We start from the raw sequence: 13227 nt of genomic DNA, 5'->3' as shown, positions 1-13227 counted from the left end.
TGCCCAATCAGGTGCAACTCTCCCTAACATGAGACAGGCCACATCTGTCCTATGCGAACTATAAGAAACTGTCCATCTGACAGCTGTGCCTCTTCAACGTGACCTTTGGTTCTCTCTGCCAACTTCAAAGTGAAGACTTGCAGACTCATTGTAACTGCCCTGTCCATGGCAATTAAATTTGTTAACAGGGAATCTGTGCAACATTAACCAGGGAGTTATCAGGGCATGCATCAAACAGCAAGAATTCATCCGCTTCTGCATCAGCCCCTTAGGCAGCAGAGACACAGAGCCTTGGATTGCACAGGGTAGTTGGATTCCCTAGGGTGCAGGTTGCTACAAGAGCACACACGTGGTACTGAATTCGCTGACCCAGGAGCTGCTGACAAATTTAATAGGAACGGTTTCTATTCCAAGGAAGTCCCACTTGTCTATGATGCAAACCAGGTATATCCTCACACCTGCTGCAAGAGGCATCAGAAGGCAGATTCTGTAGGATGTCTTCATTGACTAATCGACTCTAATGGAGGCATCTCAGGTTTCACCTGTAGTTATTTGCCTCCCTCAAGAAATTTAATAAACTGGGCAGTATGGAAATTACACATATCTCATTGGAAAAATGAACCAAATGGGTTTTTCTGATCCCATGCATTCTCATGCTTTATATCTCAAGCTGTGAGCCTTGGATCATCGGTAGAATTCTTGCTTCTGAGTCAGTATGTTGTGGCTTCAAGCCTCACCTGAGAAACTTGGGACAACATTTTGGGTTTTAGGTTAGGACCCCAAAGTCAGAGTTAAACGGTGAGCCCTGAATCTGCAATGTGTGGAGAACAGTCACCCGGCAGTGATTTTCCCTGAATTGTCCAATTAGTGGCCAGAAGGCGGGTTTATTGTCCAATTAAGGATTGTGGGTAGGCTCTGAAAGCTGAAGGGCCTATAGGAAGCCCTCCAGCATGGAAGAAGCTTCAGCCTGCCATTGCAGCTAAGTGAGAGAGAGGGTGCCTCACAGTAACTTTTAAGACTTTTAAATTTAAAAATGGCCACAGCTGCCAGGCCACCATCATGGAGAAGGAACCCCACCACAGGGCAATGGTAACCGGGTGGGCAGGGAGGCCCTCAAAGCCTGCTTGGAGCACCCGCCTCCCTGCCTGCTACCAAGAAGCCCACCTCCAGTCATCTGACCTGCCTGCAGACTGACTGAAAAATTCCAGTTGGCCTCCGTTGCTTGGCCTTAATTGGTCATTAACTTACCTGAATTGGCTACCCACCACTTTTGTGGATGGGTAGCCCTTCTGCCCCCTATCCTGCCTCCAGGAAAATGGCCCTGGGCTGGTGCCACTTGTACGCTTCCTCATATGGGGGCGAAAATTCTGCCCTTGGGCACACATGATCTAGGCTGATACTTCAGTGCTGTAATAATGGAGAGTTGTACTGAGGGAGATGCTGCCTCTCACCCGAGTTGTTAAGCCACGGCCCCATTGTTTTTTCTTCTTAGGTGGATGTAAAAGAGTGCACTGTACTATCTGAAGAATATCAGAGGAGAACTCCTGATGTACTGGCCAACATCTATCCCTCAACCAACAAATAAAACAGATGATCTAGTCATTTATTCCATTGCTCTTAGGGGGAGTTTTCTGTGTGTAAGCGGTTGCCCTGTTTCCCACATTACCACATGACTACACTTCATTGGCGCTTTTGGTCTGCTGACATGGAAGGTGGTACATGAGCGTACGTCTTTCTTTGTATATACAACGGGATCAAAATGCTGCCCCGATCAAGGGCAGAGAGTGGATGGACAGCCTGTAGCTGGAATTTGGGGCAGCACTTGGTTCTCTCAGGATTTCTCCCTGTTTTTTTACAGGTAGCCATTTTAGGTCATAAGAAATAGGAGCAGGAGTAGGCCATTCAGTCCAGTGAGCCTGCTGTGTCATTCAATTAGATCATGGCTGATCTGATTGTGACCTTTACTCCACTCTCCTGCCTGTTCCCCCTCGACTCCCTTGTAGATCAAAAGTCTGTCCAACTCAGCCTTGAGTATATTTAATGATCCAGCCTCCATGCTCTCTATGGAAGAAATTCCAAAGACTAATGACCCTCAGAGAAGAAAATCCTCTTCATCTATGTCTTAAATAGGACACCCCTTATTCTTAAACTGTACCCCTGGCTCTGGATTCCTCCACGTGAGGAAATATCGTCTCAGCATTTACTCTGTCAAACCTCCTCAGAATCTATGGGTGGAATTTTACACCAGCAGGATTTTACAGTCCTGCCGAAGTCAATGGATTTTAGAATGGCTTGCCGTTACCGGGCCGTAAAATCCCGGCCTATATACTTCAATAAGATCACCTCTCATTCTTCTAAATTCCAATGAGTAGAGGCCCAACCTGCTCAACCTTTCCTCATAACACAATCCTTTCATCCCAAAAACCTGGCAGTCACTCTGTGAGCGGCATGTCATACATCCCACCATCCCAAAGGCAGAGTCCACAGGAGACCCTGGAAAATCTACCTAGTAGCCTTTATAAGACCTCAGTGAACTCTAGAGTTGGTGTGAGTTCAACTGAGGCCTCTTGAATGGCCCCAAATGTTCAGGATCAGTTTTGCTTCTGAAGAGGCAGGATGGTTCTGTTCTCAGTCAAAGACTTTTTCACTTCTTTATTTTCAGCCCTGGTGGATGTAGGTGAATCTCAGGCACTGCCTCTGGAGGGTGCTCTCCTACAACAAGGGATTGGGCCGGGTACCACTGAAGTGCTCTTGCAGAAACTCAGCCCAATCAGTCAATTCCACCATTCCTATTATTTGAGGTGGCTTAATGGATTCAGGCTAGGATGAATGGGGGCTTCATTACACGACTCTTATATCAATGGAACACCCCCACTTCCGGGTCATGACGTAGAAGAGCATATGCTTGGAGATGTCAACAGTAGAATCATTCAGTGTGCAAGAATATCTCCAAAAATTCCTTATATTTGGGGCTAAAGTAGAATGGAATATCTGATGGAATGCAAAAGATTTTTGCCTCTTTGTTGCCATTCCAATAATTTTTAACTTGTTCACTATCAAAAAACTATTTCCCAACCTCTGTGATATACCTCCCAAATTTCATAAAAATGTAATTTTCCTGTGAAGTACTACCCGGGTGCACTAAAAAAATACAGTTCTTAATTTCCAAATACTTCCATTGTGGAATATCAACCAACAGGTTGGAGAGCTTGAAATTTGTGTGTAGGCAAAATGTTCCGCTTCCTTTAAGACAGGTGCAAGAGCAATCAGCATTAGTCAAGACTTATTCTTACATCTTTCTCTGAAAATTAGCCTCCCAAATGGCTGGTAGAACAAGTGTTGCCCATGTCTTTAAACAACAAGTATGCAAAGAAAGGAGGGTAATTCTAGTGAGTTGAGTTGGGAAAGGGCAGATGTGTGTTCTTGACTGCTCTTCAGCTTCAAGGAAAACCCTTGCTTGTCTGTCTTTGCCTGTTTATTATCTTGGTTAAAATGACTTTGCAAGTAGCCAAGGCATGTTATTCTGGGTAATGGACCTGTTACCTCATCATAAAGAGATGTTCCCCCTGCCGCCACTTTCCAAAGGCTGCGAGACATCTCATTCTGCTCTCCCGCAGGAAACACAAAGTCCAAGAGGGCCTGATAATACAACAGTCTTGCCAGTCACAATGCTGGGGTCCCTACTGTGTAAGATGGAGAAAATATTCAAAGAACTTTTGAGATAAAATATTTACAATAAAAATGCAATGGCAACTTGACTAAGAGCAAAACTCAAGCTTATTAAAGTAAAAATGTATAAAATATCAGTGCAATTGCCACATTATTCTGGTCATGATTGCTATTATTTCTGAATGTAGCGTCCAGAGGTCATTAAAACCTAGTTACCTGGGGAAAGTGAAGCAAGTTAGAATTTTAAGCAGGAATTTTAAATAATGAATACAGAGGGACTTGAGAAAGAACAGTAATTTCTGCCAGGGAATTAAAAGTCACAAAATTGATTTGTGGCCGGCTTCTACCAGATATTAGTATCACTTGATTGATGTACTGAGGTAAAAATAAAGAGGCAGGTATGACATTCATTCCCTATCCTGAGTCCCATTTATCTTACTGTGTCCTAATTTTCAAAATAAAGATTACAGAGGATATCCAGTGAGCACACATGGGAGATGGAATGCATTAGAGAGGGTAATAGTGAATAGTATGTTAGAGTAATGAAGGGTGCAAATTGGAGATAGTAAAAGAGAGTGGCAGGCAAATTTCACCATATAATAAGTCCTAACACAGTTCAGTTCTTCTCCCTCAGATATTCAGGCCTGTTTTGCACGCAGTATACGAAATAAGGTAAGTGAGCTTGTGGCGCAGATTGAAATTGGCAGGTATGATGTGGTGGGCATCACGGAGACATGGCTGCAAGGGGATCAGGACTGGGAGCTAAATATCCAAGGATATACATCCTATCGAAAAGATAGGCAGGTTGGCAGAGGGGGTGGGGTTGCTTTGCTAGTAAGAAATGAAATTAAATCGATAGCAAGAAACGACGTAGGGTCAGATGATGTAGAATCTGTATGGGTAGAGTTGAGGAATCGCAAAGGTAAAAAAACCATAATGGGAGTTATGTACAAGCCTCCAAATAGTAGTCAGGATGTGGGGCACAGGATACACCAGGAGATAGAAAAGGCGTGTGAGAAAGACAAGGTTACAGTGATCATGGGGGATTTCAATATGCAGGTAGACTGGGAAAATCAGGTTGGTGGTGAATCCCAAGAAAAGGAATTTGTGGAATGTCTACGAGATGGCTTTTTGGAGCAGCTTGTGGTGGAGCCCACTAGGGAACAGGCAATTCTAGATATAGTGATGTGTAATGAGGCAGATTTGATAAGGGAGCTTAAGGTGAAGGAACCCTTAGGAGAAAGTGACCATAATATGTTAGAATTTACCCTGCAATTTGAGAGGAAAAAGCTGGAATCAGATGTAACGGTATTACAGTTGAATAAAGGCAACTACAGCGGCATGAGGGAGGAGCTGGCCAAAATTGACTGGGAGATGAGCCTAGTAGAAAAGACAGTGGAACAGCAATGGCAGGAGTTTCTGGGAGTAATTTGGGAGACACAGCAAAAATTCATCCCTAGGAAGAAGAAGCATACTGAACGGAGGACGCGGCAACCATGGCTGACAAGGGAAGTCAGGGACAGCATAAAAGCTAAAGAGAAAACATACAATGCGGCGAAGAGCAGTGGGAAACCAGGGGATTGGGAAGCCTACAAAGACCAACAGAGGACAACTAAAAAAGAAATAAGGAGGGTAATATGAGGGTAAACTAGCCAGTAATATAAAAGAAGATTGCAAAAGTTTTTTTAGATATATAAAGGGTAAGAGAGAGGCAAAAGTGGACATTGGGCCACTGGAAAATGACGCTGGAGAAGTAGTAGTGGGGAACAAAGAAATGGCGGAGGAACTGAATAGGTACTTTGCGTCAGTCTTCATGGTGGAAGACACGAGTAACATCCCCAAAGTTCAAGAGAGTCGGGGGGCAGAGGTGAGTATGGTGGCCATTACCAAGGAGAAGGTGCTAGGAAAACTGAAAGGTCTGAAGGTGGATAAATCACCTGGACCATATGGGTTACACCCCAGGGTTCTGAAGAAGATAGCTGAAGAGACAGTGGAGGCGTTAGTGGTGATCTTTCAGGAATCACTCGAGTCAGGGATGGTCCCAGAGGACTGGAAAATCGCTAATGTAACCCCCCTGTTTAAGAAGGGAGTGAGGAAAAAGACAGGAAATTACAGGCCGATTAGCCTGACCTCGGTCGTTGGTAAGATTTTAGAGTCCATTATTAAGGATGAGATTTCAGAATACTTGGAAGTGCATGGTAAAATAGGGCAAAGTCAGCATGGTTTCATCAAGGGGAGGTCATGCCTGACAAATCTGTTAGAATTCTTTGAGGAGGTAACGAGTAGGTTAGACAAAGGAGAGCCAATGGATGTTATCTACTTGGACTTCCAGAAGGCCTTTGACAAAGTGCCGCACAGGAGGCTGCTCAGTAAGATAAGAACCCATGGTGTTAGAGGCAAGGTACTAGCATGGATAGAAGATTGGCTGCCTAGCAGGAGGCAGAGAATGGGGATAAGGGGGTCATTCTCAGGATGGCGGCCGGTGACTAGTGGAGTTCCGCAGGGGTCAATGTTGGGACCACAACTTTTCACTTTATACATTAATGATCTAGATGAGGGAACTGAGGGCATCCTGGATAAGTTTGCAGATGATACAAAGATAGGTGGAGGAACAGGTAGTATTGAGGAGGCGGGGAGGCTGCAGAAGGATTTGGACAGGTTAGGAGAATGGGCAAAGAAGTGGCAGATGGAATACAACGTGGGCAATTGTGAGGTCATGCACTTTGGTAGGAAGAATAGAGGCGTAGACTATTTTCTAAATGGGGAGAGAATTCAGAAATCTGGATTGGAAAGGGACTTGGGAGTCCTAGTCCAGGATTCTCTTAAGGTTAACTTGCAGGTTGAGTCGGTAGTTAGGAAGGCAAATGCAATGTTGGCATTTATTTCGAGAGGACTAGAATATAAAAGCAGGGATGTGCTGCTGAGGCTTTATAAGGCTCTGGTCAGACCACATTTAGAATATTGTGAGCAATTTTGGGCCCCGTATCTCAGGAAGGATGTGCTGGCCCTGGAGAGGGTCCAGAGGAGGTTCACGAGAACGATCCCAGGAATGAAAGGCTTAACATATGAGGAACGTTTGAGGACTCTGGGTCTATACTCGATGGAGTTTAGAAGGATGAGGGGGGATCTGATTGAAACTTACAGAATACTGAAAGGCCTGGATAGAGTGGACGTGGGGAAGATGTTTCCATTAGTAGGAGAGACTAGGACCCGAGGGCACAGCCTCAGAGTAAAGGGAAGACCTTTTAGAACAGAGATGAGGAGAAACTTCTTTAGCCAGAGAGTGGTGACTCTATGGAATTCATTGCCACAGAAGGCTGTGGAGGCCAGGTCATTGAGTATATTTAAGACCGAGATAGATAGGTTCTTGATTGGTAAGGGGATCAAAGGTTACGGGGAGTAGACGGGAGAATGGGGTTGAGAAACTTATCAGCCATGATTGAATGGCGGAGCAGACTCGATGGGCCGAATGGCCTAATTTCTGTTCCTATGTCTTATGGTCTTATTGTCTTTTAATTTGGGGCATATTTGGGATGGGCGGGATGCAGGGCGAGAGAGAAACATCCCCATGGGGATCTCAGCATGGGCCTGGTCATTTTACGTCCTCTTGTCCACCCAAAGATTGAGTAGCGAGCCTGAGGATGCCAGGGACTCAAGGAAATTGTCCCTGCTTGGTTAGTCCTGGAAAAGGGGTTTGGGTGAAGATTGTGGTTCTGGGCAGGCAGAACATTTACTCTTCCTGACCTAAAAGGATTCCACGTAAAATTGAAAGCTTTTAACTCACCTTGGCCTCTTCAGTCCACAACATGGGACCTCAGCCATGGCTGGGGACTCAGTGTTAATCCCGTGCTGACACCTCGAACCTGTGAGTAAAAATATTAGTGCATTGCCAAGTGCACCATCAGCTCTTCAATATAAAATAGGTCCCCACCTGCTTGTGGCAAGTACCCCTCTTATGCTTGTTCAGGCATAAGTTCTGATGGTGGGGATGTGATGCAATGCATGACCATCTTAACCACACCCCCCCCCCCCGGCCTCCAAACCTACCTGCTGGCACCATTCCAGCCAGGAAATAATGTAAGCATTGCGTCCATCAGGTTGCGTTCTGAGATACGAGAATACCTGTAAAGACAGCACCAGCTGATCTGGGCTTGTTCACTGTCATAGTGCACTGAACTGGGCTTTCTGGCTTTCCGTTGCTTCTGGGCTGGGATTTCATGAGCTGTGAAGAATGAAAACCTATCACATTGATTCATTCTAAGGAAAGTTAGTATTCGTATTGGCCTGACTGTAGATAGAAGCCTTGAAAAGCCATTCTGCCTCCCGATATCATTCCCATAGAATTATGCATATATTTCAATATAGAACAGGCAACTTGATGTTTATCCTCCACACAACCAGTAGTCTCAATCCCATTTGTCCATCCTGTTTCCATATGTAAACCCTCTCCTTCAACCATCTATCTAACCATACAATGTTGACATGGTATCTGCTTCAATCACTAAGTTCACTATTGCATCCTGTATAAAAATGTCTAAATCTTCAACATTTAATCTCGTATCTATATTCCCATATTTGAGACACTCCAATCACTGGAAACAGTCTATTTCAATACTCCATGTCCCAAAGTTTCATAATCTTAAGCACCTCTATCAGATCACTCTGCAATCTCTTTTCCAGTGAAAACAGTAGTTTCCTTATATCAGGTAGTGTTCCAGTGAATTTCTGCTGTACGTTCTCTATTGCCTCAACATTTAAAAAAAGTTATTTGTTCATGAGATGTGGGCACCACTAGCAAGACTGACATTTATTGCCCATTTCTAATTGCCCTTGAACATCCTTCCTATAGTGAAGTGCCCAAAACTGAATTTAGCAAACCAACTCTGGTTTTACTAATGTTTTCTATAGATTCACCACTGCGTCTTGAATTTTATATTCTACATCTTTTTTCATAAAACCCAATATTCCATTTTTTTTTTAAGGCCTTAAACATATCTACTGCTGATTCTAATGTCTTGTGAACCCAACAACAAATCTGCCCCTCGGACCTTAGCCTACGCTACTCTGTAACTGCTCCTTTGTGGTATGCAGGACTGGTATCTCATGGTTTTCCATCCTCCCTCTTTGGAAAATCATTCATTTTTACTTGACATCCCCCCATTTCCACTTTGAGACCAAGGACTCAGCATATTTGGGATACTGTGCTCTATCATTCTATAGTCTTTTTGATTGAAATGCCAGAGTTCTGGGCTACCAGGCTGCCTTTACTGTTGGCTGATCAGACTAATGCTGATTGCTGATCTGGGCTGAAAGGTCAGTACAACTACAGCCAGAGCCAATAATGTAAATGCAGCAACATCATTCGGTCAGAAGTACCACCGACAGCACTGCTGGCAATTTGTATATTTTACAGAGTTGCTGCTGATGGTGCTTTTTCCATTGGGAGGCAACTCTGTAAAGTAAATGGAGTGGCAGATGCTTAACTGAGTTTATGGGTGAAACCTTGCGGAGGCAAACAGGGCTCTTGGCCGCTGGCTGAAAAGCTGCTGGGAGCCCCTCATTGCCTCTTTTCTGGAAGGCATCTTGTGCCACTCAGGCATTTAACAGGATCGAGGATCCCAGCGGTGGAAGTCCTGCCCGCTGAGAGCTGCTGGCCAATAAGAGGCTGGCAGGTCTCCTTCATTCAGCAGCGCCACCGAGGAGGCGGTGGCTGCTGCTGGTACTTCAACCATCCGAGGCCTCAGGTCGAGGAGGGGCCCTGGCACAGGTAAGTGATGGCTTGAAGGGGGTGGCAAAGGCACATGGGTGGCCCTCAGCAGCACCCCCCGCCACCGGTTCCTGATGCTGGGTCCTTCAATTAGGCACTGAAGGTCTTTGAATGAGGGACCAGCCCAGAAGCCCTCAAGCAAACATGCCAGGGTTTGCTTGTCGTTCTCCTCCACCCTCTGGTTAATAATAGTGGTGGCTGGATGAGGCCCTTAACTGGGCATTAATTGCCCACTTAAGGGCATCGGTTGCTGGCGGGATGGGAAGGCCACCCACGTGCCTTTCCACCTGCCACGCTGCCACCCGATTAAATGCCCCCCCCCCAAACACCATCCTGTGGACGGCACAAGATTTCCACGCTATGGTTTTTTAGATTCACAAAAAAGCTTAAAAATCCCTATAAGACCCTGGATGAAGGCTGTTTGCTCCTTTCTATAGCGTCCCCTCTACGGTATCAGAGAAATGTGGCCGGGATGCCTACAATTCAAAGGATCATGATTGAAAGAGCTGCTGATACTTAAGGTGGATCTCCTTACCAGGAACGCAAGCGGGGATAAGAGAACAATCACTTTTCAGGTGTTTTATTTGATCATTTATCATTGTTCAGGGAGTACTTGGGAGATTAAATGTGTGGGATAGAATCTTCAGTAGGACAGATTGCACATGATTGAAGTTGGGTTTTATGAGCCAGATACCTATCCTTAATCCCTGCTTTCTTTAGCTATTTCTTGTACTGTTCCAATAACTCAAGAATATATTTGGATGCCCATTATTTAAACAGTGGAACTGATAATGTATTAATTATTCCTTTCTATTTTGATAGGCACCTTCTTGATGTGGATACCTTCTCAAAGTCAGATCCCGGTAAGATAATACCACAAATTGTTGCTGAGTCCCAAAATTATGTACACCAGCTTTCCAGGCACTTGGTGCAATTTTAACCCTCAAAACAGGGGCAGGAGGTTCTTGGCTTCCGTGGGAAGATAGAATTAAAAAAATTTGAAACCCAAAATCACCCCCACCTCCCTTGAGCCTGCCCATGTCTGGTTTTACCAGAGGTGGGACTGGGAGGCAGTTGACCAATCCGCTCCCAGGGAGTGGGTCGGTCATTGAAACATTTTACGGAGACTGTGTGTCTCCAGTTTAATAAGATGTCTACTTGTAGCTAATGTCACCCGGGTTGCCCTAAGCCTTGGAAATCCTAGCCAGCCACAGTGGGTGAGAAGAACTTGACCCAAAAAGTGAGTGCCTTTGTGGCACTGCTTGTGGGCTAGGAGGAGCAAGAGCGTTTCCTCCATGCCCAACAAGCTAACCATGCAAAATCCCCTCTGCACGATCTCCAAATTCTGATCTCTCCCTGACCTCCCACATGATCACTGAATCCCAACCCTGTGATCACTGGCCCTTCTCAGAATCACACACCTCTATAATCGCTGACCCCCTCCAATGATCACTGATCCACCCAGCGATCACTGACTCTCTGCATTCACTGACCCCCATGTGACCACCAACAAGCCCCATCATGATCACCAACCCTCCCCATCACAGAACATGATTATTGACACCCCCCCCACTTCATTACTGTGATCGCTGACCCCTCTCCGCAATCATTGAGCAAGCTCCACAATAACCACCACACGCCCTCCAATGTAATCACCAACTCGCAACTGCGGTCACTAGCCTCATCCCTTAGGATCTCTCCCTGCTCTACCACCACGAAACCTACAAGGCTGCAGCTTTTCCTGCCCAACAGGCTACCAGCCTCTTAATCAGGTTGAGAAACCTGGAAAATAAATTAAAACTCGGTTTGCAGTTATAGAGCAGAGTGACTGGGGAAACCTGCATTTCGCCTTTCCTGTCCGTAACTCCTTGGCTGCTTCACTCCAATCCCGCACCTGAGGAAATACCGGGCCATTATTTCAGAAACAGAAGCTGCAAATGACTTGGATCGAACTTTCAATTGTTCTAAATTATACTTTATGAATTACCTATTACATGTGCATGGCGGGGGGGGGTTTGGTTGAAAATCAGTTAAGGTAACATAGAAAACAGCACAGAGCTGGGAATGAACCACACGTGTTGAACTGGACTTTACGTTACCCTGCTGGTGAATATGAATGCGGGGGTGGCATGTAAATCCCAGGAGGCAGCCAGACCACCACCTGCTTGCCCACTCCTGCCTCCACCGCAATTTTATCAGCGGCGGGGGTGACCTCGGGCAGCCAGTGGTCCAGTTGAGTTCCTCAAGTGGGCAATCAATTCCCACTTAAAGGCCTCATCTCACTGGCATTGGGATTTAACCGGCAGCGGGAGAGGCCCATGCCATGCAGCCAGCCTGGCAGGTTTCCCTGCTCTGGTTACCGGCAGGCGGTAGGGGGGTTGTATCCATCCTTAATGGGCCCCTGCCCCTACTCTGCAAGGAATACGACTCCACACTTGGAATAGTTAATTTTCAGCATCAGGGAAGTTTATTGGCAGTAATTAACAACTATCACCATCATTAATAGGGCAATTAGGCTTCGGCATGAGGAAGGACAAGAACGGCAATGTCATGGGAACACCATCACCTGCAAGTTTCACGCTCGGTCACACATCATCCTTTCTTGAATCTGATTCATTGTTGCTGTTGGATCAAAGTCCTGGAATTCTCCACTGTGGCAGCACATGACAAATCCAGCAATGGTTTCAGGATAAAGCCTGCCATCTTAGCGCAACTAGGGATGGGCACTAAATACAGTCTCACCCACCTTCTGTGAACAAACTGTGAAATGCTGGGTAAAACTGCCATTCTTTCGATTATCACACTATCCGAACACTTCTGCAGCTAAATGTGGTACTTTGAAACGAAGCAAGTCCCATTGTTCTAATGAGAAGAATACTTGCTGATATGTAGGATACAGAATTTGAGTGTGGTGTTGCTGCTAATAATTAAAGAGGTTGTCTGTGTTGAAGGAGCCAGAAGATTTATAGACATCAGGGTTTAACATCTCATTAAAAGAAGAATTGAGTGCAGAGAATGGAAAAGAAAGCTGTCTGCTAATGCTTCAAAACAGGGAGTCGATGGTTAAAGTGAATCCGCAAGATAAATGATTGACAGCGAGCGTTTCCAATTCAATCATTATCTAATTGTTGTTTTGCCTGAGAATCTAAAGGTCAAAGACTTATGATTGTTGAATCTTTACCAAATATTTTTCTTGTGTGGATTCTTTTTCTTATTCGGATGTGTGTTGCTCTTCCCAACTCCAGTTATTTTGAATATTGCACAGTTGAGAGGGAGGAGAGGACCTCAGTTCAGCAACTCATTCGAAAGGCAGCATCTCCAACAGTGCAGCACTCTCTCTCTACTGCACTGGAGTGTCAGCGTATAACTTTTGCCCTAGTCTTGACGTGGGATTTAAATGCAAAACCTTCAGACTCAGAGACTAGAGTGTCACAGACTGAGCCACAGCTGAGAATAAGGATGTGGCAGTGGTTGTAATACCCAGATAAGTCACTTCAATTGTTAATACTTCAGCTAGATTTTGACTGTCTTTGTTCATTTTTTCTGTTCGCATTTTGTTTTGCTTTTGACTTGATCCTTCCCCTTCCCACCCCTCCCCTGCATCATGATGATGAGTTTCTTAATTGGAATCCCCCTACTGAGGTGTTTGGTAGAAGAAAAGGGCCTATGGTGTGACACCAGGCAGGTCAGAATGCACAAAAGATGCTTTGTGCTCATCCACCAGGCCTTTCATGGCTGCATCTGCAAATACAGGTGGCTGGATCTTACTTTGGCAGAAAGTTAGTTCTGCC

The 13227-nt window shown here is 45.3% G+C and overlaps 1 protein-coding gene across 2 annotated transcripts in view; it reads left to right on the top strand.

The window, feature by feature from the left end:
• Positions 1–13227, top strand: part of LOC144681563 (copine-9-like) — a 410414-nt gene that overhangs the window by 36030 nt on the left and 361157 nt on the right. For both annotated transcript variants that reach the window (XM_078543246.1, XM_078543247.1), the window contains exon 2: positions 10259–10299. In XM_078543246.1, the coding sequence (XP_078399372.1) occupies positions 10259–10299 (41 nt within the window). The remainder of the gene's footprint in view (positions 1–10258; positions 10300–13227) is intronic.

The sequence above is a fragment of the Cetorhinus maximus genome, chromosome 6 (genome assembly GCF_964194155.1).
Source record: "Cetorhinus maximus chromosome 6, sCetMax3.hap1.1, whole genome shotgun sequence".
Taxonomy (NCBI): domain Eukaryota; kingdom Metazoa; phylum Chordata; class Chondrichthyes; order Lamniformes; family Cetorhinidae; genus Cetorhinus; species Cetorhinus maximus.
This window is presented reverse-complemented; position numbering and strand designations above follow the sequence as displayed.